The sequence below is a fragment of the Saccopteryx bilineata genome, chromosome 1 (genome assembly GCF_036850765.1).
Source record: "Saccopteryx bilineata isolate mSacBil1 chromosome 1, mSacBil1_pri_phased_curated, whole genome shotgun sequence".
NCBI classification, from domain to species: domain Eukaryota; kingdom Metazoa; phylum Chordata; class Mammalia; order Chiroptera; family Emballonuridae; genus Saccopteryx; species Saccopteryx bilineata.
Window position 1 is genome coordinate 157,377,538 of NC_089490.1, and position 26,898 is coordinate 157,404,435.

At 51.8% G+C, this 26,898-nt stretch overlaps 1 protein-coding gene across 6 annotated transcripts in view; it reads left to right on the forward strand.

Moving 5' to 3' along the window:
• SBNO2 (strawberry notch homolog 2) overlaps positions 1 to 26,898 on the forward strand; it is a 70,827-nt gene that overhangs the window by 20,170 nt on the left and 23,759 nt on the right. For 5 of the 6 annotated variants that reach the window (XM_066277739.1, XM_066277750.1, XM_066277756.1 and 2 more), the window contains exons 2-4: positions 2,553 to 2,744; positions 11,822 to 11,892; positions 12,518 to 12,626. In XM_066277739.1, the coding sequence (XP_066133836.1) occupies positions 2,625 to 2,744; positions 11,822 to 11,892; positions 12,518 to 12,626 (300 nt within the window). In that variant the 5' untranslated portion in view covers positions 2,553 to 2,624. Of the gene's footprint in view, positions 1 to 2,552; positions 2,745 to 11,821; positions 11,893 to 12,517; positions 12,627 to 26,404; positions 26,548 to 26,898 lie in introns of those variants that run through there. The other variant, XM_066277774.1, reaches the window with a different exon arrangement.

Consider the following 26,898-nt stretch of genomic DNA (forward strand, 5'->3'; position numbering starts at 1 on the left):
AAGGCACAGCCTCTCCTCCTCCCGCATGTCTTCACAGAGAGGATGCACATGCTCCACAGTCTTAGCTTCCTTAACCTCGGCCCTCTGGGTTTTAGCTTCCAGAGGAATCTTCAGCCCTCCCCGGTAGTAGACAAACCACTTTCTCTGAAGGAATGTGATGGCTGGCCTGCAGGTAAAGACAAAATACCTAACTGGGACTTCTGGTGCTGCCACTCAGAACATGCTCCATAGGGGGTTTGTGGACACGGCCAGGCCAACTGTGGTTCCTGGGACAGGGGCTTCTGGGGCGGGCAGGAAGAGCTGTGCAGGCCAGAGGGACATGGACGAGGGTTGAGTGTGGGGATGGACCTGCTGGTGGGGGTACTCTGGGCACAGTGTACCCCAAGGATAGCTCAGGATTCTGCCCCATGCCTGTTCACAGGCTCTGGATGGTGCTTTCCAAAAAAGCAGCCAGGCTCTATAGCCTCAGATCCTAGAAGTACCCTGTGTGGGACAGGATCAGCTTGCTTATTTCTTTATTTATTTTGTGACAGAGAGAGGGAGAGATAGGGACAGACAGTAAGGGAGAGAGATGAGAAGCATCAATTCTCTATTGAGGCACCTTAGTTGTTCATTGATTGCTTTCTCATATGTGCCTTGACTGGGGAGGGGGGGACTACAGCAGACTGAGTGACCCTTTGCTCAAGCCAGCAACCTTGTGCTCAAGCTGGTGAGCCTTGCTCAAACCAGATGAGCTTGTGCTCAAGCCAGCAACCTTGGGGTTTTGAACCTGTGTCCTCTGCATCCCAGTTCGATGCTCTATCCACTGAGCCACTGCCTGGTCAGGCAAGGTCGGCTTTATTTAGGATGTAGCTGCCGCAAGGGGGAGTTGTGGTGGGGAGGGTCTCAGGCAGGGGAACACATTCTGTTCTGAGCATTTGCTACAGAGAAGGGATGAGAGTGAACCTGCAGTCAGCTCCATGAGCTTTCCTCATTGCGTAGAGGTGGTTTGCATCTGCCTTCTGTCCCAGGTGCTGGGAGTAGACCTTCCTCAAGGGGTGTCCCTGAATCGAGGCACTTCCTGGGACCTCAGTGAAGGCAGCAGTCTGCTAAAGGCTTGAGGAGCCTTGTCCACAAAGCCCTGACCAAACTCATTCTTCAGATAAACAAATGGAGGCTCCAGGAGCTAAGGTGCCATGAGCTGTTTAATTATCTAACCATTCAAATCTTTGACCTGTCTGCCTGATCCCAAAATTTTTATAAGGACCAGCGAAGACCACAGTAGCTTTGTGCTCATCGCGGTTGACCCCAGGGTCTCCACTTGCAGCTTCTAGGCCTTCTCATCAGGTCTGTCCTGCTGGAACCTATAGGGTGCATTTAGGAGGTGTCCAGCATTTCTAAGAGTCCAGGCCTTTGTGGGGGCGTGGGAAGGGTTGTCTCATCATCAGGCATAAGCTTGAAGGCCTGAGCAGACAGGCGGAGGCTGGAGCTGGGCCATAGGATGAGGGGTGCACGGCCAGCAGGGCTCAGAGTGAAGGCCCCCCCCCCCACTACCCCGCAGGATTGCACAAGCAGCTCTTGCGACTGTGATTACTGGAAGTCCTGAGGATTTCTTCACTCAGGGCTTGGCTGGGAGTGGTGGCTGCCTCCCCTTCCTGCCTCCCTGGGTGATTAAAGTTCTGGCGTGGCCTCCTCCCGGAGGAGCGTGCTGGCAAACCTGGGGTCCCTGTTTAGTGAGGATGGGGCCCAGGATGAGGGTGCTCAGTCACAGGGCACAGGGTAGATTAAAATCATGGGGGGTTGGAGTCACCCTGTGGCTTTTCCTGGCCGGTTACGCCAGTCCTGGAGAATGAGGACATTCTCAGTGGGAACGCTGTGTGTCCTTACCCCAAACCAAGTCTAGGGACTCTTCCTGGCTCAGATTGGCCCTGACTCCCCCAGATACCTCTCCTGGCTGCAGAGGGCCAGGGCTGGCCTGTGGCCTGGGTGGGCGCCCTCAACACAGAGGTGTTGGACAATTGAACTCTGCCTCCTAGCCAGATGTACCCGTCACAAAGCCAGGTGCCCAGGGGACGCTCCTCACACCGAGGATCCCATAGCTCATGGCTCCTTTGGGGCCACATTATTTGTTATTCAGTGGACCAGGTGGCCTGAGACACTGCTCTAACCAGCAGGGAGAGAATGAGGCGGGGTCGGCAGCCCTCCTGAAGATCCAGAACCAATGTCCCCAGGAAGGGGCCCAGGGCAGTAGGGGGGGCCTCCTGTGGATTTGGAGCATGGAGGCCAAGTGAGGGTTGTATCCCCAGAATAGCTGCTGGGGAAAGGGTGTTTGGGAGCTTCAGCTCACATTCCCTCCTCCCCCATTGAAGTGGGGCAGTCAGGGTGTGTGGCTGGTATGGTGAATGGACCATGGGGTCTTATTGCTGAGGCAGAGCCTGAGAGGGAACCTTGACCCACTCCCTCTGTGTTCACCTGGCCTACCTGTCCCTTGCCTACTGTCCTTTGTCCTCAGGGATCCGGGGGAAATTTTTGCCTATTGGGGTCAGAGGGTGACCAGTCTTGTCTCTCCCTAGGTCATGATGCCTCCACCTCGGAGCAAGAAGCCCAGATAGACGCCCCTGTGGCCCCAGTCAAGGTGCTGCCTGATGCTGTCAGTGGGGCCCGCCATGGATGGGGAGTTCCCACAGCATGAGGCCCCACCAGCTGGCAGTGTCCTGTACAGCCCACGCCCCCTGCCGAGCCCACTGTGCGGGTCCAGTGTCCAGGTAAGTCTTCTCGCACCCCCCACCCCTGGGTCAGCCTTGGAATGGGATGCTGCCCTTGAGGGAATCCTAGCTGCCACCAATTTTTTTAACCACGAGCCACTAGGTTTACTTTTTTACAAAGGTCATGACTGGCACTTGGGGAGCCACTTGGGGCCTGGCTGCTGCCTTCACCTGCAGGACTGGGACCCCTGCAGTGGGTTATGGCTGTTTATTTTTCTTCAATATTTTTTCTTTATTTTTTTTTTTTTTTTTTTTTTTTTTTTTTGTATTTTTCTGAAGCTGGAAACAGGGAGGCAGTCAGACAGACTCCCGCATGCACCCGACCGGTATCCACCCAGCATGCCCACCAGGGGGCGATGCTCTGCCCATCTTGGGGCGTCGCTCTGCTGCAATCAGAGCCATTCTAGCGCCTGAGGCAGAGGCCACAGAGCCATCCCCAGCGCCCAGGCCAACTTTGCTCCAGTGGAGCCTTGGCTGCGGGAGGGGAAGAGAGAGACAGAGAGGAAGGAGAGGGGGAGGGGTGGAGAAGCAGATGGGCGCTTCTCCTGTGTGCCCTGGCTGGGAATCGAACCCGGGACTCCTGGATGCCAGGCCGACGCTCTACCACTGAGCCAACTGGCCAGGGCTTTTCTTTGTAATTTAACAGACTTTTTTTTTTTTAGAGAGAGGGAAAGAGAGAGAGAGGGGAAGGAAGATGAGAAGCATCAACTTATAGTTGCAGCACTGTAGTTTGTTGATTACTTCTCATAGGTGCCCTGACTAGGGGGGAGGGGGCTCCAGCCGAACCAGTGACCCCAGGCTCAAGCCAGTTGTCTTTGGGCTCAAGCCAGCGACCATGGGGTCATGTTGATGATTCCATGCTCAAGCCGGCAACCCCAAGCTCAAGCTGGTCACCTCAGGGTTTTAAACATAGGTCCTCTGCGTCCCAGGCCGACACTCTATCCACTGTGCCACCGCCTGGTCAGGCAAGAGACTCATTTCTTTTTCTTTTTCTTTTTCTTTTTACAGAAACAGAGAGAGAGTTAGAGAGAGGGATAGGGACAGACAGACAGGAACAGAGAGAGATGAGATGCATCAATCATCAGTTTTTTGTTGCAGCTCCTTAGTTGTTCATTGATTGCTTTCTCATATGTGCCTTGACCGTGGACCTTCAGCAGACCAACTAACCCCTTGCTCAAGCCAGTGACCTTGGGTCCAAGCTGGTGAGCTTCTTTTCGCTCAAACCAGATGAGCTCTCACTCAAGCTGGCGACCTCAGGGTCTCAAACCTGGGTCTTCCGCATCCCAGTCTGATGCTCTATCTACTGTGCCACTGCCTAGTCAGGCTAGACTTATTTCTTAAGTGGTTTTAGATTTATAGGAAAATTATACAGAAAGTTCCCACATTCCCTGTTTCAGTGTTGGTTAATGAGTGATCTATGTTGTTACAACAGAGGAGCCAATACTGATTGATGCATTATTATTCCACAGTGGACATCAGAATTCTCTTTTGGTATTGAACACCAAATGTACAATGACATGTATCTACTGTTACAGTGTCTGCAGAGTAGTGTCACTGTCCTGAAACTCTCTGTGCTCTGCCTGTATGTCCCTCTCCTACCCTGGCACCTTTTCCTTGTCTCCACAGTTTTGCCTTTTTCAGAATGTCCTAGAGTTGGGATCATACAGTATGCAGGCTTTTCAGATTGACTTCCTTCACTCAGTAATATGCATTTAAGGTTCCCCCATGCTTTTTCATGACACTATAGCTAATTCTTTTTTTTTTCTTTGTTTTTTTTTAATTTTGACAGAGAGAGTCAGAGAGGGACAGACTGACAGGAAGGGAGAGAGATGAGAAACATCAATTCTTCGTGCGACACCTTAGTTCATTGATTGCTTTCTCATATGTGTCTTGACGGGGGGGGGGGGGGGGGGGGGGGAGGCTACAGCAGAATGACCTCTTGCTCAAACCAGCGACCTTGGGCTTCAAGCCAGTGACCTTTGGGCTCCAGCCAGAAACTATGGGTTCATGTCTATGATCCCATGCTCAAGCTGGTAACCTCTGAATTTCAAACCTGGGTCCTCTGTGTCCCAGTCTGACACTATCCACTGCGCCACCGCCTGGTCAGGCTCAGTAGCTAATTCTTTTTTTGCGTGTGACAGAAAGACAAGTAGGGACAGACAGGAAGGAAGATAGATGAGAAACATCAATTCTTCTTTGTGGCACCATAGTTGTTCATCGATTGCATTCTCATATGTGCCTTGACAGGGGGGTGGGGGGCTACAGCAGACCGAGTGAACCCTTGCTTGAGCCAGCAACCTTGAGCTCAAGCTGGCAAGCCTTGCTTAAACCAGATGATCCCGCTCTCAAGCTGGCGACCTCGGGGTTTCGAACCACTGGGTCTCCCGTGTCCCAGTCTGATGCTCTATCCACTGTGCCACGGCCTGGTCAGGCAGTAGCTAATTCTTTTTAGTGCAGAGTGACATCCTGTAGTCTGGATGGACCACAGTTTATCCATCACCTTCTAAGGGCATTTTGGTTGCTCCCAGGTTGTTTTTTTGTTTTGTTTTGTTTTTTATATTTAATTAAAAATTTACCCTGGCCGGTTGGCTCAGCGGTAGAGCGTCGGCCTAGCGTGCGGAGGACCCGGGTTCGATTCCCGGCCAGGGCACACAGGAGAAGCGCCCATTTGCTTCTCCACCCCTCCGCCGCGCTTTCCTCTCTGTCTCTCTCGTCCCCTCCCGCAGCCAAGGCTCCATTGGAGCAAAGATGGCCCGGGCGCTGGGGATGGCTCTGTGGCCTCTGCCCCAGGCGCTAGAGTGGCTCTGGTTGCAACATGGCGACGCCCAGGATGGGCAGAGCATCGCCCCCTGGTGGGCAGAGCGTCGCCCCTGGTGGGCGTGCCGGGTGGATCCCGGTCGGGCGCATGCGGGAGTCTGTCTGACTGTCTCTCCCTGTTTCCAGCTTCAGAAAAATGGAAAAAAAAAAAAAAATTATTTATTTATTTATTTATTTATTTTTGTGTTTTTCTTAAGTTGGAAACAGGGAGGCAGTCAGACAGACCCCTGCATGTGCCCAACCAGGATCCACCCAGCATGCCCACCAGGGGGTGATGCTCTGCCCATCTGGGGCGTTGCTCTGTTGCAACCAGAGCCATTCTAGCGCCTGAGGCAGAGGCCATAGAGCCATCCTCAGCACCCGGGGCCAACTTTGCTCCAATGGAGCCTTGGCTGCGGGAGGGGAAGAGTGAGACAGAGAGGAAGGAGAGGGGGAGGGCTGGAGAAGCAGATGGGCGCTTCTCCTGTGTGCCCTGGCTGGGAATCGAACCCGGGACTCCTGCACGCCAGGCCAATGCTCTACCACTGAGCCAACCAGCCAGGGCCTGCTCCCAGGTTTTGACAACTGAAATAAGTATCCTAAGTAACAAAACTACCACAAGTGTAGGCCGGACTCTAATGTCACAGAGCCACAAGCAGTCCCAGGAAGAGAAGGGTCCAGAATTCTCCAGTGGGTCAGACATAGTACCTCCTTTCCTAGGTGAAAGTGGAGCTCTTCTTCCATTGTAGGAAGAAAAACTATGGTGGGGAGACTGGAGCTTCTGGGGTCTGGGAGAAGAACAAGTGAGATGCTTGATGCTGAGAACAGGCTAGGAATCAGCAGGAATGGGTAAAAGGCTGGGTGCTCAGGATTAAGAAGAGCTAGGAAATGGGCTACAGGTCAGGCAGATCTCAGGTTCCTGGGAACCATCAGGAGGCACTAGGCTCATAACTGGAGCATCAGAAAGAGCTGGGAGGACTTGGAACCCAAATTCCCTCCACGCCCATCTATGCCCATATGGTGTCTTAACACGGCAGAACATGGAATGTGAACTTAGAATTGGTCTTGAACACTGGGCAGGCAGTGAGTCAGCACTGATTTGAGATACCACCTGTAGCTCAAGCCTGGCTGAGATCCAGCAGGGCCTTCAGCAGGGTCCAGGCTCCACCATGAGCTGGCCCAGCCTCCTCTCTCCTTTCTTTTTTTCTTTTTTTGTTTTTTTTTTTTCTTTTTCATTTTTCTGAAGCTGGAAACAGGGAGAGACAGTCAGACTGACTCCCGCATGCGCCGGACCGGGATCCACCCGGCACGCCCACCAGGGGGCGACGCTCTGCCCACCAGGGGGCGATGCTCTGCCCATCCTGGACGTCGCCATGTTGCGACCAGAGCCACTCTAGCGCCTGGGGCAGAGGCCACAGAGCCATCCCCAGCGCCCGGGCTATCTTTGCTCCAATGGAGCCTTGGCTGCGGGAGGGGAAGAGAGAGACAGAGAGGAAAGCCCGGTGGAGGGGTGGAGAAGCAAATGGGCGCTTCTCCTGTGTGCCCTGGCCGGGAATCGAACCCAGGTCCTCCGCACGCTAGGCTGACACTCTACCGCTGAGCCAACCGGCCAGGGCTCTCCTTTCTTTTGAAGCTCTCCGACTTCCACTCAAGTTGTCACAGCTGATAACCTTCCTGTTGCACCTCTGTCCCCTTCACTGTCCCTCTGTGCCATCCCGTGAGTGGCAACGTGTTTGTTCCTGGGGTTCCATTGTACCTGTTTCTCAAGCTCAAAGCACGAACTTGCCATTGTTATAACACAGGATTCTTCTTTCTCAGCATCTCATAATTTGCTTAAATATTTCTATAGTGTTGGGCCTTTGGGGTGGTTCCAATTTTCTGCTGCTATAAATAGCACTTCATGTTTACTTGCCCCTATGGATTCCCCTACTCACCCCCCACCCCTTTCTGGAATACAATTCCTAGGTCAGAATGTGCACTGAGTGGGTAGCCTAGGACAGAAATGTGTGTTCCTGCTACCTCCCCTTTATGGTGACCCAGGAAGCCAGTGGAAGGCCAGGATGTAAGCTGTACCTGAACAGCTTGTGAGGACCTGACAGGCTCAGAAACTAGGATGTTGGGCAGTGATAAGGATCTTGGTGCAAAGAAAGTTCTGGTTGAGCCGCGGCTTTGGCTCTAGGCACTTCTCTGGGCAGTCAGAGCCTGGCTGACCAAGGCTTGGCCGCCCTTCCCCAGGCTGTGCACTCAGGCTGTTCCCCTTGGGCCACTGATTGTGGGAGTTGCCTCTCAGGCCATAGCAGGTCTGACCAGGGGCTACCAGCAGACTCTTTAACCCCTGCAGCCTGTGCAGACTGTGGCTTTGTGCGGGTCGATGTGGGCGACATGCTCCTTATTTTTGCCTCCTAGGTGGGCAGAACCAAGTTCAGGAAGAGGAACCAGAGTGGACCAGGTCGGAGATGGAGCTGGCCTTAGGAGTTTCAGTGTCGCTAAAGTGGCCAGATTTAGCAAATGAAAACATAGCCATCCAGTGAAATTTTAAGTTTCACATAAACACATAATTTTTTGCTTTGTGTGTCCCATTCAATACCAACACTAAAGATTACTTGTTGCTTATTAGAAATTCCAATTTTCCTGACCAGGTGGTAGCACAGTGGTTAGAGTGTCAACCTTGGATGTAGAGGACCTAGGTTCAAAACTCCGAGGTCGCCAGCTTGAGCACGGGCTCATCAGCTTGAGCATTGGCTCACCAGCTTGAGTGCGGGGTTGCCAGCTTGAGCATGGGATCATAGACATGACCCCATGGTCACTGGCTTGAGACCAAAGTCACTGGCTTGAAGCCCAAGGTCGCTGACTTGAGCAAGGGGTCACTGGCTCAGTTGGAGGCCCCCGCCCGCCCATCAAGGCACATATGAGAAAGCAACCAATGAACAACTAAAGTGCCACAACTATGAGTTGATGTTTTTCATTTCTTTTTCTTCTTGTCTGTTTGTGTCTGTCTCTCTCTTGCTTAAAAAAACAAACAGCCCTGGCCGGTTGGCTCAGCAGTAGAGCGTCGGCCTAGCGTGCGGAGGACCCGGGTTCGATTCCTGGCCAGGGCACACAGGGGAAGCGCCCATTTGCTTCTCCACCCCTCCGCCGTGCTTTCCTCTCTGTCTTTCTCTTCCCCTCCCGCAGCCAGGGCTCCATTGGAGCAAAGATGGCCCGGGCGCTGGGGATGGCTCTGTGGCCTCTGCCTCAGGCGCTAGAGTGGCTCTGGTCGCAATATGGCAACGCCCAGGATGGGCAGAGCATCGCCCCCTGGTGGGCAGAGCGTCGCCCCATGGTGGGCGTGCCGGGTGGATCCCGGTCGGGCGCATGCGGGAGTCTGTCTGACTGTCTCTCCCTGTTTCCAGCTTCAGAAAAATGAAAAAAAACAACAACAAACAAACAAACAAAAAAACTGATTTCACTAGATGTCCGGTATTTTATCTGCCTTTCTAGAAGGCGTTCATCTTTCTAATCAGCTTATAGGTGGCCTGGGCAACTGGGGCTGATGATGACCCAGGTCCTGTCCCTCCCCAGGAAAGGGCTAGCCTTTGTCTCCATGTGGAGAATCCCCAGGCAGGCTGTGAATGGCTGGCTGGAGTCAGGTACCTATTTCTGGACCAATCACATCCCAAGGGTCGGCCCTCTGAAGGTGAAGCTACCGCTCCTAGCTGCACTGGAAAATCCCTAGGAAGGCTCTGAGTGGCTGACTTTGTAGTGCCACTTCTGTGGGGCAGGACTGTGGTGTTCTTTTTTTTTTTTTTTTTTTTTGACAGAGAGAGGAACGAACAGCTAGGGACAGACAGGAAGGGAGAGAGATGAGAAGCATCAGTTGTGGCGCCTTAATTGTTCATTGATTGCTTTCTCATATGTGCCTTGACCGGGGGTGGGGGGGTCTACAGCAGCGCGAGTGACACCTTGCTCAAGGCAGCGACCTTGGGGTCAAGCTAGTGACCCCATGCTCAAGCTGGTGAGCCTATTCAGGCCGGATGAGCCCGTGCTCAAGCTGGTGAACTCAGAGTTTCAAACCTGGGCTTTCCACATACCAGTCCGATGCTCTATCCACTGTACCACCGCCTGGTCAGGCTGGGGAGTTCTTGGCTATCAGCCTTACTAGACCTGGGTCCTGGGGGAGGAGGTTGGGGTTACTGAGTAGACTAAGCCAGGAATGTTCCCTACCATCCTGCCTCCCCAGCTGAAGCCTGAGATCCTCAAGGACCTATGGGTTTCCTGGCCTAGGAGCTCTACCAGGGCTCCCCCAGCTCTGATATAGGTGTAGGTGGAGAAGGTCAGGCAAGTGAACAACTTCCTTGGTCCTCCCCATTCCAGACACCCACAGCTTGCAGGCCAGCTGTGTCCCTTGTGGGCCCACAGTGTAGGCACCCACATCCTGGACTGGCCTCGTCCAGGCACTATCCATATGTCCCAAGACCATTTATGCTAATTCACCTAAGGAAGCTAAGCACAATCTGAAATGGAATGTTCCAAAAGTGTCTGTGACCTTGGGAAGTTCACGTCCTTCTGGAGCTGTATTTCTCTTCTCAAATAGGGGCCACAGAGGGCATGTGACTCTTGTAAGAGTGTTTGCGCCATTGGCCTTCATGCTGGGGAGAGGCCCTGTGCTGCTTTTTCACCCAATTCTGGTTTTGTTTTGCTTTTTAATGAAGAAAAATTTTTTTCCATTGATTTGAGAGAGAGAAAAACAGAGAGAGTAGCGTCAATTCATTGTTTTACTTAGTTTTGTTTTACTTAGTTGTTCCATTTAGTTTTGTACTTATTAATTGCTTCTTTTTTGTGCCCTGACCAGAGGTTGAACCTGTGACCTCTCGCGCACTGGGTTGATGCTTTATTCACCTGACCAGGGCCTTCTCCAATTCTTTATTTTGTAGCCTTTGCAAAATCTGAGAATGGGCAGGACTCCCGGGGTCTCTTTCAGGTGATAATGTTTCGAGGTGTTTCTCTCCCCTTCTTTGTGTCGATTCTCTGGGATCCTCTGGACACTGTTAGACCTCTTTAGAGGTCAGGGGTAGAGTACAGTGATGGGAATTCACGGCTGGCTTCTCCTCTTGGCATAGAGGGGCACAGGAAAATAGCACCATGGTGGTTTCAGCCATCTGGGCTGGTTCTAGGCCAAATCTGGGTTAGGGTCTCAGAGAAAGAAGACATGGCAGCCTGAGGAGGTACATACAGCTGCGTTACTGAGGACCAGGACCTGGGTGGGCCAGTGAGTGGGAGTCTGCTAGCTGCTGGGCTCCTGACTCAGACTTGCCATCCATCTGGGTCAGCTGAAAGAAGCAGAGATCATGACCCCAGCCAGTAGTCCTTTCCGCAGAGGACAACGTCCCTGATGGGGCCCTATGTAGGCTTTATTGCTAGTGGGGCTGTTGCTTGTTTTAGGGAAAAGGACTTCCTGCCAAATTGACCCATGTGTAAAGGTGGGACATGTCAGTCCCATTGTACAGAGGGACTGGAGTGTTCACGGTCCCATAACCCCAAGCTGGTCCTGTCAGATCCCAGTGCAAGGCCCCTTATGTCCCCCACTGACCTCAGGCTTACCCTTCCAGCTACCCACTGGTATTCCTGAAGCAAGTTCCTTGGGATCCCTTGCTGTGTTCTTGGGCTTGAGTTAGCTGATGCTGGTAGCCCCCTTGGCCCATGGGGGTTCTGAGAAGGGTGACCTTCCAACCTGCCTAGGAAGGGTTGAGCAATGAGGGCCCTGCCAATTCATGGTGCTGGTTGGAGCCCCTTGCCCTGGCCTTGGACCCTACCCCTCTGAGAAGTCCCCTCTCTCTGGGAAGTTCGCACATCTCCCTAATGGGGCCTAGCCCTATAGGGACTTGCACCGTCTTGCTTGGCGTCTGGTCTTATATTAGAGTCCTGCACTACCAGCTCATGGGTCCTTGTGAAATGCAGGTTTCTGGACCCCAAGTCTGGGTGTCAGAACCTGAGGTAGCGGGCAGTCTTGGCTCCTCAGGCCTCTGGGATTCTGGGACAATACCCACCCATCCCCACCTGGTCCAGCACATTTATTGATACTTTCCTCTTTACTGCAACTCTCAGTGGGTTTTCCCATGCATGTGGAGTAACTAAGGCACATAGCAGTTAAGTGACTCTCAAGTGGCCCAGTTAGGAGCCAGGGTTGGGGCTTGTTACCATGACCTCAGAGCGCTTGGCTCTAGGTCAGCCTCGTAAGTAGAGCAGGGTCCCTCTTCTCTTATCCTCTTTGGTCCCTTTCTGACGTGCTCGCTCTGTTGCAGAGTGCTGTGTTGCATTACCCGTGGTGGAACACCTTCCCGCCTGCGCCATATCCAGCCTTCAGTGAAAGCCAGTAAGTTCCACAGCCCGGATTCAAGACAGCCCCACCATGTCCTATGGCCACACTGCCCATGGGGGTTTCATCTGCCTTCCTATTCTACAGTCACAAATTAAAACTAGAACTCACAGCCAGGGGGCTTTAACCTCCTGCCAAGTGGTTTGTGGGCCTGGCCTTGACTGTTAAGAGACATTTGAGATCAACCAGCTATGATCTGTTTTAGTGAGAACCCACCAGGAAAAAGGACAGAGGTAGTAGTGACAAAAGTCAGGGAGAGCTCTACTCTGTGGGGGAATGACAACAGATGGAGGGGGTGGAAGGAACCAGGAGGGCATCTTCCTACAGAGGGCAATAGGAGCTGGGTTTTATAGGGTAAATAGGAGTTTACAGGGGAGCTTACCTGGAACCAGGCCAAACAATGGCCTGTGCACAGGGCATGGAAGCATGTGCAGCTGGACCCGCTTTTTCTAGGGCACTGTGTCCTGGGACATGGGTGCATGGGCCCTCCTCTGAGCTGAGTTTCTGAGAGGCCAGAATTTTTCCTCTTGGCAGGTGGCTTCATTCCTGTCCTGCACTCAAAGTAGGGAGGACAGTGCCCTCACCACACTGACAGCTCACCTTATTTCCTTTCTCTCTTCAGCCAGTTTGTGAACTCTGCTTCTTTCCTTGTGGGCCAACCCTGCATGGACACCAGCTATGGCCCCGCCGCCACCACCCCTAGCTTCCTGCCAAAGAGCGACTTTCCTCAGGTAGGTGACTCAAGTTCCCATTGGCCCATTACTTGCCTTTGGGAAGCCAGCTGCTTTCTTGGTCGGCGCCAACAAACTTCTGCTGAGCCACGTGCCTTGTGGAAATATGGCTTATTCTGGGGAATGGCAGTACCCCTCGGCACTGCTGGCCTACACCGCAGCCCAGCTGTTCCAATCTGTCAGAGACAATTTCACAGCAGTGCAAAGCTGGGTCAGAAGTTATGTAATGAAGGATAGGGCTGTCCTGGTCACCCCTTTGCTCACGCTCCATATATGGTTGGTGGGACAGCCTCTCAGAATGCCTGATTTGCTTTCCCCAAGCCTTGGTGCCATCCTCCCCCTCCCAGTGGAGGCCATGTGCTTACCTTAGTGTCTAGAGGAGGGGCCACCACGATCCCTATGCCCTCAGGCCAAGGATGCCCATCAAGTGCAAACACCATGGTGTCTGTGTCCCCAAACCTAGTGGCCGTTTGAAAATGTGACACACTAGTTGAACATGATGTTTGATTTATTCTGTGGGGACATGGGACAGCTCAGCCCCCACCAGGAATCAGGTGGACCCTGCCCTCATGGTCTCACCCTCAGGGTTTTTGCATGGTGCCCTGCCTCCTTATGGCAGCTCTGGAACACCGAGCTCCATGGAGATGATTCACAGGAAGAAGCCCACGTGTGATCTAATGCTGACACCGTTGCTCTCAATCACCCTGGGCTGCCAGAGCGAGGGTGCTGCTGTTTAACCTCAGAAACTTCAAATACTCGGCCTGAGTCTGTTCTCTACAGAGGGAACCTATTCTCTGCAGTGGGGGACCTGAACATACAGTTAGGAAAGTGCCCACATGTGACAGTGCCAAGGTCAATCAGGGAGTGAGGTGGTGGCAGGCACTTAGCTCCTGGCCTCGGTTTCCCTCTGGAAAGTGGGGACATGTGAGGCTCATGAGGAGACAGGCTGTGGAGGGATGCAGCACAAGCCACACTGTTCAAACCCACTAGACTCGTTTGGATCCATTTGGCTGCTTCATAACCACCAGAACACACTGTTCTCTGCACTTGGGCCTTCAAGTAAAACCAGGCAGAGAGCTGGACAGAGGGATATATGCAAATCCACATCTGCTTGGATTCTCAGAATGGGTCCATCTTTGGAACTAGCATCTTTTTTTTTTTTTTTTTTTTTTTTTTTTTACAGAAACAGAGAGAGAGTCAGAGAGAGGGATAGATAGGGACAGACTGACAGGAACGGAGAGAGATGAGAAGCATCAGTCATCAGTTTTTCGTTGCGACACCTTAATTGTTCATTGATTGCTTTCTCATATGTACCTTGACCGTGTGTTCATTGATTGCTTTCTCATATGTGCCTTGACCGTGGGCCTTCAGCAGACTGAGTCACCCCTTGCTCCAAGCTGGTGAGCTTTGCTCAAACCAGATGAGCCCGTACTCAAGCTGGCGACTTCGGAGTCTCGAACCTGGGTCCTTCGCATCCCAGTCCAATGCTCTGTCCACTGTGCCACCACGTGGTCAGGTTGGAACTAGTATCTTTGCAGGAGCAATTAGGTTAATGTGGAGATGGGAGTAGAACTAGGGTCTTTGTAGGAGTAATTAGCTAAGCATGGAGGTGAGAGGGCTCTTGTTATCTGGCTGGCTCTAAACCTGGCACTTCCTTAGACAGAAGAGGGAACACAGACACAGGACAAAGCACACATGATCATGGAGGCAGAGACTGTGCCATGTGTCCATAGTCAAGGACACCAGGAACTGAGAGAGGCAGGGGAACTCTGTTGGGATGTTTACCCTCCAAGCCCAGCTAGGAAATGGTAAAGTTGGGCCTTATGGAGTTGGGAGCACAGGGCTTACCTGCCCCTTGGTTATGCAGGAGAAATTTGGGCCCCTAGTCTCCAGAATAAAGGCAGCAATATGACAGATGAGAGGCCCTGTGGACATGGCCTGCCAGCCTTTCCAGGCACATTTATAGTTTTTTCCCTGAGCTTCAGCGCATGTGGACACCCTGAACCTCTGTTGTTTGGCAGGTGCTATTGCCCAGCTTTGGGAGGTGCCAGTGTCCAGAAAGGAAGGTCCAGTGGGGATCAGCCTCTCAGGGCACCCTGACTGTAGGCTCAAGACCCTTTCCCATCTGCTGCATCTCTGGCCATTGGCTTGTCCCACAGGGTTGGTGGTCTTCTCAGAGCTCTGATTAAGTTCCTCTCCCCCTATCTTGGACACAACTTCACATCCAGACTTGTTATCTCCTGACGCTATTTTCCCAGCTGTGGCATCACCTGATGTGTGAATAAGGAAACTTAGGCATGGGGTGGGTGGAGTCCAGGGCCCTTGGAAGCCTCCCAACCCCTGTGGCCACCTATCCGGCCTTACTCCCCCATCAGTCTCTCTCTAATGCATTTGGTTCCCGCTGTCTCCCGTGCTCTGCCAAGAATCGACGTGGTTTCTCAGCTGAGAACCCCTTGGGGCGCCACAGCCGCCTCTTAGCACTCAGAGTTCATGTATCCATCCCACAGATGTTTATTGAGCGTCTGCTGAATGCATAGTGGCACATCCACCCCCCCTCCAGCCACCTTGCTAGGGTACCTTGGACCCACATCTTTTTTTTTTAACTTTTTTTTTTCATTTTTAGAGAGAAAGGAGGTAGAGAGGTGTGGGGGAAGTTCAGGAAGCATTAACTCCCATATGTGCTTTGACTGGGCAAGCCCAGGGTTTTGAACCAACAACCTCAGTGTTCTAGGTCGATGCTTTATGCACTGAGCCACCACAGGTCAGGCCAAATCTTTCTTTTAAAGCAACAGAACCTTTTTCCAGCAAATTCTCACCCCCGTGCTGAGTATGGGATTAGACAGACATGAGATCAAAGTTTGCTTAAAGTGAGGGTTCCCAAGGCCCTATCAATTAGCATCCTGTATCTTTCCTATGATCCCTGGGTCTGCAGGCCAAGCTAGGAAGGAGTCTAGACTGAGCCTGGTATTTGAGGCCCTACCCCAGCTTACTGGGCCCACCACAGGTACCGTCTGCTCCTGATTAAGACTAAGTGACATCACCCTGGTACTCACTTAGAAACAGCTCCTAGGACCTGTGGACACATTGCCTCATGATGGCAGAGGGAGTTTGTAGATGAGATTAAGTCAAGGATCCAGAGATCTGGATGAGCCTGAATTACTCAGGCAGCCCAGGACCCTCCCCTCTGAGGCATTTGGGCCACTGTCTGAGACCCTGGAGGAGGCTTAGGGCTGGAAAGTTTCTCTGTGTCTGTCCCTTGGCCAAATCAAGTGCTCCCCAGACACTTCTGACACACCCAGCTCTTTTTTTTTTTTTTTTTTTTTTTTTTTTTTTTTTTTTTTACAGAGTCAGAGTCAGAGAGAGGGATAGATAGGGACAGACAGACAGGAACGGAGAGAGATGAGAGCATCAATCATCAGTTTTTCGTTGTGACACCTTAGTTGTTCATTGATTGTTTTTTCATATGTGCCTTGACCACGGGCCTTTAGCAGACCGAGTAACCCCTTGCTCAAGCCAACAACCTTGGGTCCAAGCTGGTGAGCCTTGCTCAAACCAGATGCCTTTCACATCCCAGTTCAATGCTCTATCCACTGCACCACTTCCTGGTCAGGCAACACCCAGCTTTTAAAAACCTGTCTATACAAGTCTGTTTTAGAGCCCAGATATGGGAGATGGGGGAGCCCAAATAAAAGAAAGAATGCATTTCACTGAATGGCTATGTTAGAACATATCCCCAAAGATGTCCCCATTCTGGTCCTGGGATCTGTGGGTATCACTTCACATGGTAAAGGGACTTTTTAGATGGGATTAAGTCAACGACCCTGAGATGGAGGCAACCCTGGATTCCCTGGGCAGGAGTAGGATGTCATCACAGGGTCCTCATAGAGGGAGGCAAGAGGGTTAGAGTCAGAGATGGAAGAGTCTGTGCTGCTGGCTGTGAAGATGGAGGAAGGGGCCACAAGCTAGGGATGCATGCCCCTGAAAGGTACAAAAGGCCAGAAACCATTCTCCCCAGAGCCTCTGGAAGGACCAGCCCTGCCCACATCTGGGTTTAGTTCTGTGAGACATATGTTAACTCTTGACCTCCGCAGCCACAAGTTAATAAATGTGTGTTGTTTTAAGCCAGGAGGTTCAGGGTAATTCATTACAGCAATGAAAGGAAACTGGTAGACCATGCAAAGCCCTCATGTAGCCCATGATACACTCTAGAAATGTCCACCACTCTTCCATAAATCAGGAGGATTGGAATAGAAAATCTAGAGCCAGGCTGGGGGTGGGGAGTAAATATAAACTCAGAGGCCTTAATATACCTCCTGGTAACTAAACTTGATCCTCGACTCCCCTGGCAACCAAAGCAAAAAGAGCAACAATATGGGCTGTGTGACTCCTGTTACCTGCAAGGGAAAAGCTCCCAGTTTCCCTTTGTGGCACAGAGCGATTCCCCTGGGGTCAGCATTCTGCCCCCACCTCCACAGGGAATGCATCTGGATCTGTGGTTCTCTAGCCCGTGGTTAGCCTTGGCCCTGGCTTTGCTGTCTGAGGTCTTTGCTCTTCTCTTGTCTCCTGGGATGGATTATGGAACCCCAAGGGTATTGGATTCCTCCCTTGATTCCGTACATGAGCCAACCCAGGCCCAGGAACATAGGGGCATGTGGGACATGCCCTTTGTAAGCCCCTACTAGATCCCAGGGGGCCTTTGGCCTAGGGGATTCTGCAGTCCGGATGCCTCTCTGAGTCAGCTGTACTAGGTGTGGCCTCTCTCATCACCCTGCCCTGACCAGGGCCTAACACCCAGGTTCCAACGTGGTAAGGGTTCATGCACCCAGGACTCTGAAAATTTAAACTGATGCCTTTTTCTGTATGTAAATGTTTTCACAACAAAATGAATTTAAAATTTACAGAAAAGATGCAAAAACAGTTCTGAGAGTTCTTGACCACCCTCATTCATCCATCCATCTTCTGTGCATATCATCATCCTACATAACTGCAGCCCACATGTCACAGGGCAGAGATGAGCCTGCTGCAGTGCCAATGACATACCCTATGCCAGGTGGGCACTGAGACCTCTGAAGAGTGTTGGTCAGTCATGAGTTTGCCTGGGGGCCTCTTGCTGAGACTGGGGCTCTAAGTTCATGGCAGGAGCCTCACAGATGAGACCTGTGTCCTCCTCAGTGCATTGTCTCTAAGGTGCTGGTATTGATGTGTCTCATTGCCAATGGGATTGAACTTGACCCTGGTTGGGGTGGCCTCCATTGAGTCCCTCCACTGCCCACTGTCAGGCCGATAATTGTCCCTGTTATCCTGGGAGAGGCACACAAGGCCATACAGATGTCCTGGCTCCTTGTGGTGGGGGAGGGGACGGCCTTATCATTTGTTGGTGGTTGTTGGTTACAGCAGTTGTGACCAAAGCATCAATCTCTCAGAGATTGTTGTCCTCACTGCTGCTGATCAGCTTGTGTTCTGTAGGAACAACTCCCTTCTCCCCTTAGCTATTTAGTCATTAATTAAATCAATGTAGGCTATGATCAGGTGCCATCAGGAATGTCTGCTCAGGATTTTCTATGTTCCTCTGTGTCCTCAATGGAGCACTTCCTCCCTTGTAGCCACTTGAGCCATCCCAGGCTCACACTTCCTTTCCTGTCTTGACCCTTGCATCACCCACCAGTCTGAGGAAGGGACTCCTCTCCTCTCCTTTTTTCTTTTTCTTTTTCTTTTTTTGGTGACAGAGAGAGGGACAGATAGAGACAGACAGGCAGGAAGGGAGAGGGATGAGAAGCATCAGTTCTTCGTTGCGGCTCCTTAGTTGTTCATTGATTGCTTTCTTATATGTGTCTTGACTGGGGGGCTACAGCAAAGTGAGTGACCCTTTGCTTAAGCCAGTGACCTTGGGCTCAAGCCAGTAACCATGGGGTCATGTCTGTGATCCCACGTTCAAGCTAGTGACCCTGTGCTCAAGCCAGACGAGCCCATGCTCAAGCTGGCGACCTTGGGGTTTCAAACCTAGGTTCTTTGTGTCCCAGTCCAATGCTCTATACACTGCACCACCACCTGGTCAGGCTGGACTCCTCTCCTTCTAACTCTGGTTGGCATAGAACCACTCAGGCCCCAAGTCCCTGTTTGGTGATCTGAACAGCTCAAGGGGACCCACATGAGTTTTCACACCAGGGTGTGCTGAGCACTAGGGGGTGTGGACATGCGTCTTTTCTTTTGTTGTTTATTTTTTTATTGATTGATTGATTTTAGAGAAGAATGTAGAGAAAGAGAGAGAAACATTGATATGTTGTTTCACTTATTTATGCATTCATTGGTTGATTTTTGTACGTGCCCTAACCTGGGATTGAAATCGCAACCTTGGTGTATCAGGACGATGCTCTAACCAACAGAGCTACCTGGCCAGGACCCATTACCTCTGCCTTCTATCAGAACATTTTATCACTTCAAAAAGAAACCACATCCCCATCAGCAATCACCCTGTATCCTAGTTCCCTTCCCCAGCACCTGAGAACCATGAATCTACTTCCTGTCTCTGGATTTCCCTGTCCTGGATATTTCACATAAATGGAATCATATACTATGGCCTTTTGTGTTTTGTGTTTGGCTTCTCTCACTGAGCTTCATGATTTCAGGGTTCATTCACGTTGTATTGACTATCAGTGCTTTCCTTTTTATAACTGAGTAATATTCCACTGTATGAATAGACCACATGGTGTTTGTCCACCTATTGGTGGACACCTGGGCTGTATCTGCCTATTGGCTGTTGTGAATCCTGCTGCTGTGAATATAGTGTACAGGTCTTTGTGTGGGCATGTGTTCCAGACATGGCTGAATCTAATTTGGGGGTATATTTGGGGACATGCTTGGTCAGGGTTGGGGGGTGAAGGACTCGGCATTCCATCCCATTGGCTGCCCCACATGCTCATTCCCTGGAGCAGGTACTGCCCTGGCACCTCCTCCCAAGGCTCCCTAGACCCCCAACATCTAGACCAGGCTCTGGGGACAGTTCTTTTCTAGGTACTGTATGAGGTACACCTCATACAGGCAACATGGTATCTCGGGTGGGCCCTCTGTCTACCTGGTGAGGACATTTTCCATTTACCAGCTCAGGACTTCTGGAAAGCCAGGGTGAGGTCATGGCTCAAAAAAGTGCTTTGCAAACTCTCAGCAGCTCCCTGCTGGGTGTGCGGCAGGTGGCATCAACCTCTAGGTAAGTAGATTTAACAGGGTCAGGGAGTCTTGGCTTGCCAGCAAGTTCTTAGCAGTTCCAATATTAGAAAAAGAGAGTGTGAGGTTTCTTCTCTGAGGAACCTATTGGTTCACACCCGACCATGGCCAGGTAGCCCTCCAAGGTCGGTGCTGAGGACCACAGCCAGGAATCCCCCTGTAGTCTTTGTCAAGTGCCAGGATCCTGTGGGAGCAGGAGTGTGGGTATCTCTGGAGGGTCCCTGTGTAGGAGTCAGGCACCCAGGCACCAGGGAAGAAGGTGAGGAAGGTTTAGGAGGTCAGAGGCTATCCCAAAGATTCTTAGAAGGGACCTTGTAGAAGCCCTTTGCCAGGGTCCAGCCACTCCTGATTGCAGTGCTGGAAAGCGGTCAGGGTGTTGTGCTGCTGAGCACCCTGCGTCCCCATGAGGCAGTTGGCCCCATGATGGGGTGATAGAGCAGAGCTTTCTGGGTGATTGTAGGAATGTCCTGGAGCTACCCCACCAAAGTACCACAAACTGGGCAGTTTGAAATCATGGCGATTTTTACCCTCTCTGTTCTGGAGACAGCTGTCTGAGATCAAGGTGTTGGAGGGCTGCCCTCCCTCTGGAAGCTTCAGGAAGAGGGTCCTTTCAGCTTCTGAGCACTCGAGGCATCCTGAGCTTGTGGCCATATCACTGTAGTGTCTGTCTGCCTCTGTCTTCATGTTGCCTCTCCCTGTCAGTGTCCAAATTTCCCTCTTCTTATAAAGACATCAGTCATTGCCTGACCAGGCGGTGGCGCAGTGGATAGAGCGTTGGACTGGAACGCAGAGGAGCCGAGTTCGAGACCCCGAGGTCACCAGCTTGAGCGCAGGCTCATCTGGTTTGAGCAAGGCTCACCAACTTGAACCCAAGGTTGCTGGCTCGAGCAAGGGGTCACTCAGTCTGCTGTAGCCCCCTGGTCAAGGCACATATGAGAAACCAATCAATGGACAACTAAGGAACCACAACAAAGAATTGATGGTTCTCATCTCTCTCCCTTTCTGTTTGTCTCTATCTGTCCCTCTCTCCGACTCTATCTCTGCCACAAAAAAATTAAATAAGTAATAAATAAAGACATCAGTCATTGCACTAGGCCCACCCTACTCCAGTGTGATCCCATCTTAGCTAATTATACCTGTAAAGACTATTTCCAAATAAGGACATTCATAGATTAGGACTCGAACCTGTCATTTTAGGGGATACAACTGAACCCTCTACTGGAACATCCTAGGAGGGAGGTATGCCTGAGGGGGACTTGCAGTGCTCTTCCCACTGTTCTGTTCAGTGAGTGCTGCCTACTTCCCAGCTTCAGTTTCACTCATTGCAACTGGACATACAGGCCACTTGTTGCCCAAGCCAGTGGTTACCTAAGCCCTCGAGTGTGTGTAAAGAAACTGGTGAGGCAGCTGGATAAGTTTAGGAGTTAGAGACTGAAGAACAGATTGTAAGGTTCTCAGGAATTCTGGGACAGCTGGCCATGCCCATTCCTCAATACTCCGCCACATGATGGAGGGTCAGCCTTGGGACCAGAGAGGATCCTGCCAGCTGGGCGGACCCATAGCCACATCAGCTGCGCTTATGAAGCTGTATTCATGGCCATCCATGGCCTTGGCTATGGCTTCCACCCACAGACTAGCACCCAGGTCAACCATTTCACCTCCACCAGGGTGTCTGCCCAGACCCAACTCTGCTCCCCGCCCCCATTCACACATCCAGTCCTATTGCAGACCCATATTCCATGGTTGCCAGGATGGCAGGCCCTGGCCGGTTGGCTCAGCGGTAGAGCGTCTGCCTGGCGTGTGGGGGACCTGGGTTCGATTCCCGGCCAGGGCACATAGGAGAGGTGCCCATTTGCTTCTCCACCCCCACCCCCTCCTTCCTCTCTGTCTCTCTCTTCCCCTCCCGTGGCCGAGGCTCCATTGGAGCGAGGATGGCCCGGGCGCTGGGGATGGCTCCTTGGCCTCTGCCCCAGGCGCTGGAGTGGCTCTGGTCGCGGCAGAGCGACGCCCCGGGGGGGGGGGGGCAGAGCATCGCCCCCTGGTGGGCGTGCCGGGTGGATCCCGGTCGGGTGCATGCGGGAGCCTGTCTGACTGTCTCTCCCCGTTTCCAGCTTCAGAAAAATACAAAAAAAATAAAAAATAAAAAGGATGGCAGGGCCATTGGCAGACCAGACTAGGAGTGGGTAAGGTGGCTAGGTGCCCAGTGGGTGATGACTTCTCCAAGTAGGGGCCCCTCCCTGTCCTGGGATACCCCCAACCACACCATGGGCTTCCCTGTTTCTTTAGGGTCACTTTTGCCAGTTGGCTAACCATCTGGTGATGAGGTACTAGGGACAGAGAGTCAAGAGTTTACAAATTTTTCTGGCAACCTGACAATTTTTTTTTTCAACCTGACAATTTTTTTTTTCAATCTGACAATTTTTTTAGTGAGAGAGAGACACAGAAAGACAGGGACAGACAGACAGACAGGAAGGGAGAGAGATGAGAAGCATCAGCTTGTTGCAGTGCCTTAGCTGTTCATTGATTGCTTTCTCATATGTGCCTTGACTGGGGGGGAGGCTGCAGCTGAGCCAGTGACCCTTTACTCAAGGCAGCGACCTTAGGCTCAAGCCAACAACCTTTGGGCTCAAGCTGCCAACTCCGCGTTCAAGCTGGTGAGCCTGCGCTCAAGCCAGATGAGCTCGTGCTCCAGCTGGTGACCTCGGGATTTCAAACCTGGGTCCTCAGCCTCCCAGGCCGACACTCTTTCCACTGTGCCACTGCCTGGTCAGGCAACTTGACAAATTTTATGCTCATTAAACAATAAAAAGTTTGCTTTTTAAAAAATTATTATTTTATTATGTTTTCCTTTCACTTTAGATTCCAACTAATTCTTTTTAAAATTGAGACAATTCACACACCTTAAAATGAACCCTTTAAAGTATACTCAGCCAGATCTGTGGTGGCACAGTGGATAAAGAGTCGACCTGGCCTGACCAGGCGGTGACACAGTGTATAGAGCATCGGACTGGGATGCAGAGGACCCAGGTTTGAGACCCCTGAGGTTACCAGCTTTGAGCGCGGGCTCATCTGGTTTGAGCAAAAGTTCACCAGCTTGGACCCAATGTCGCTGGCTCGAGCAAGGGGTTACTTGGTCTGCTGAAGGCCCACGGTCAAAGCAATCGATGAACAACTAAGGCAGGGGTCCCCAAACTATGGCCTGCACGCCGCATGTGGCCCCCTGAGGCCATTTATCCAGCCCCCACCGCACTTCCAGAAGGAGCACCTCTTTCATTGGTGGTTAGTGAGAGGAGCACATTGACCATTTCATTAGCCAAAAGCAGGCCCATAGTTCCCATTGAAATACTGGTCAGTTTGTTGATTTAAATTTACTTGTTCTTTATTTTAAATATTGTATTTGTTCCTGTTTTGTTTTTTTACTTTAAAATAAGATATGTGCAGTGTGCATAGGGATTTGTTCATAGTTCCTTTTTTTAATTAATTAATTTTATTTTTTTTACAGGTAAACAGAGAGAGTCAGAGAGAGGGATCGACAGACAGGAACGGAGAGAGATCAGAAGCATCAATCATCAGACTTTTTGTTGCGACACCTTAGTTGTTCACTGATTGCTTTCTCATATGTGCCTTGACTGTGGGGCTACAGCAGACCGAGTAACCCCATGCTCAAGCCAGCGACCTTGGGTCCAAGCTGGTGAGCTTTTTGCTCAACCTGGATGAGCCCACGCTCAAGCTGGTGACCTCGGGGTCTCGAACCTGGGTCCTTCTGCATCCCAGTCTGGTGTTCTATTCACTGTGCCACCACCTGGTCAGGCTGTTCATAGTTTTTTTTATAGACCAGCCTTCCAACAGTCTGAGGGACAGTGAACTGGCCCCCTGTGTAAAAAGTTTAGGGACCCCTGAACTAAGGTCTCGCAACGAAAAACTGATGATTAATGCTTCTCATCTCTCTCCGTTCCTGTCTGTCTGTCCCTGTCTACCCTGTCTATTCCTCTCTCTGACTCTTCCTCTGTCCCTGTAAAAATAAATAAGCAAACAAACAAAAAAAATAAATAAATAATAAGAGTCGACCTGGAATGCTAAAGCGCCCAGTTCGAAACCCCGGGCTTGCCTGGTCAAGGCACATATGGGAGTTGATGCTTTCTGGTCCTCTCCACCTTCTCTCTCTCTTTTTATCTCTCCTCTCTAAAATGAATAAGTAATTTATTTTTATTTTTTACAGAGACAGAGAGAGAGTCAGAGAGAGGGATAGATAGGGACAGACAGACGAAATGGAGAGAGATGAGAAGCATCAATCATCAGTTTTTCGTTGTGACACCTTAGTTGTTCATTGATTGCTTTCTCATATGTGCCTTGACCGTGGGCCTTCAGCAGACGGAGTAACCCCTTGCTCAAGCTGGTGAGCTTTTTGCTCAAACCAGATGAGCCCGTGCTCAAGCTGGCGACCTCGGGGTCTTGAACCTGGGTCCTCTGCATCCCAGTCCAATGCTCTATCCACTGCACCACCGCCTGGTCAGGCATGAATAAATAAAAATTTGAAGAATATTTGCAATGCTGTGTAATCATTACCTCTGTCTCGTTCTAGAACATTCTGACCCTGGCTGGTTGGCTTGGTGTGCGGACATCTGGGTTTTATCCCTGGTCAGGGCACACATGAGAAGCGACCATGTTTCATGTGTTCCCCTTCCTATCCTTCTCTCCCTCTTTCCTTCTGACAGCCAGTGGCTCAATTGGTTTGACCGTTGGCCTCAGACAGGGGTTGCCGGTTGGGTCCTGGTTGGAGCACATGTGGGAGTCCCCCTTAGAAGTCACCCCCAGCCCCTGACAACCACGAACCACTTCCTGTCCCTGTGGATATACCTGTTCTGGACATTTCACATAAATGGAATCACACATTGTGTGGTCTTTTATGTCTGGCTTCTCTCACTGAGAATCGTGTTTCCAAGGTCCATCCACATTGTAGCATTAGCGCTTCACTTCTTTTCATGGCTGAGTAGTTGGACCACATTCGTCTGTTGGTGGATATTTGGATTGTTTTTAACCTGTGGCTGTTGTGAATCCTGCTTCAGTGGACATGCATGTACTGGTTTATATGTGGGTGTGTTTGCATTTCTCTTGGGTGGACACCTAGCAGTGTCACTGCAGGGTCATGTGGTAACAGTGTGACCTTTGGAGGAACTGCTCAGTCTTTTACAGAGAGATGCCTGTTGCCCATTCTCACCTGTGTGCTGGAGATTCTGACTCTTCTGTGTCCTCACCAGTACTTATCACTGTCATCTGTCTGAGTCTGGCAGTCCTTCGGGTGTACTGTGTATCTCACTTGTGACTTGCCTTTCCCTGTTGCCTTGTGGTATCTAGTGTCTTTTCACGAACTTACTGCCATATATATACTTTTACTCCTGCTTATGGTGATCATGGCCTGGTGGGCTAGCCCACAGCAACTCACTTCATTGTTGGGGTGCATGTTGCCCCCAGGCTTTGTTGGGAGACAGGACAGGGGCTGCTACAGTAGCCTGTTGGACTGCACGATTGGATTCCGTGACTGCTCATTCTTCCTGACTCTGGGTAGCCCAGGGTCCTTCTCAGCCTGTGAGGGTTGCTCTAAAAAAGTCATTCCCACAGGATGGGTATTTATGCCTAGGGCTCAGAGCTCACAGGGCATGATGTTTTGCATACCCTGCCCACCAGCCCTTTCAAGCCCTACTCCCATGCTGGACTGAGGGAGGCAGGGGCAGATGGGTTGAAGTTGGTGAGCTTTGCTCAAACCAGATGAGCCCGTGCTCAAGCTGTCTACCTCGGGATCTCGAACCTGGGTCCTCCACATCCCAGTCCAATGCTCTATCCACTGCGCCACCGCCTGGTCAGGCAGGGGCACATGGAATGGGAAGAAACGGGGCTTCTAGGGAAGGCAAAACTGTTGACAAGGCTGGAGTATGAGTAGGTTGGGCCTAGGTGCCCAAGAGGAGGAGCTCCAGGTGGAGTTCCAGCATGGGCAAAGACCCTGGTGTGCCCAGGAGGTACTGGAGATAGCTCTAGGGTGGCAGGTGAAGGCCATGGACCTGGGTCCTGACTGAGAAGCTGGGGGCTGGTCCTGGGAGGGTGGCGGGACATGGAGGAGTAGGATGGACCTTAGTTTCCTCCCTGCACCTTGGGGGCCTATGCCTCTTGGAATCACTGCTGTGAGCATCTCAGGAGCAGCAGAGGGACCCTGCTAGGCCCAATCAGCAACGGGAGGAGCCAGGTAGAACAGAACCCAGTGTGTCAACAGTCTGGGGAAACTGAGGTAGGGCTGGGAGGAGCTGCTTGCACATCCAGCTGTGACCCCCCAGTGTCCCATCTGAACCCTGAGGGCCTATAGAGGAGCACCCAGGGATGGTAGGATGCGACCTGGCGGGGTGGTGTGTTGTTGACAGCATCTGTGGCTAGATTCCGCCCTGTACAGTAATTGTCCCTGCTCTGCCAGTAATCGCCCTGACTTACCAGGCAGGCATCATTTCCTGAAAGTCAGCGGCCTTAGGGGAAGTAGGCGCTGGTGGTGACTAAACCAACATGCAAATGCAGCCCTGCTGAGGGCTGAGAGCAGAGCCAGCAGCCGGCCCAGCACCCAAGGTCATGAGGAGGGAGCGCTCCTTTCAAGGGACCCACTGGCGGCCACGCCATGTCCCAGCTGCAGTTCTGGCTGCAGTTTGCAGCACTCAACAAGGTAACCCTCCCGCTTGGCTTCAGGGGGCAGTCTGGCCCCTCCCACCTGGTAGGCAGGTGGGGTAGGGGCACCTGTGGACTTTGAGTACTGCTTGGACCCACCAGACCTCGGGGCGCCTCACCCTGAGGCCCCACCCCTCTTCCTGGATCTTGTTGGCTTTTTTGGCAGCAACAGTGAATCTAGAAGTTTTCTGAGAACCGGTGGGGACGTGGGGAGGGCCAGGGAGGCACAGCAAAAACGAAAGTGCTTGGGACCAGTGAGAGGTGGGAGGGGCTGTGTCTGTGCCTGCAGTCCCTGCTTGGACTGGGTGGCTCTAGTGCTGGACCTCAAGTCTTGCGGGCTCTGAGGTGC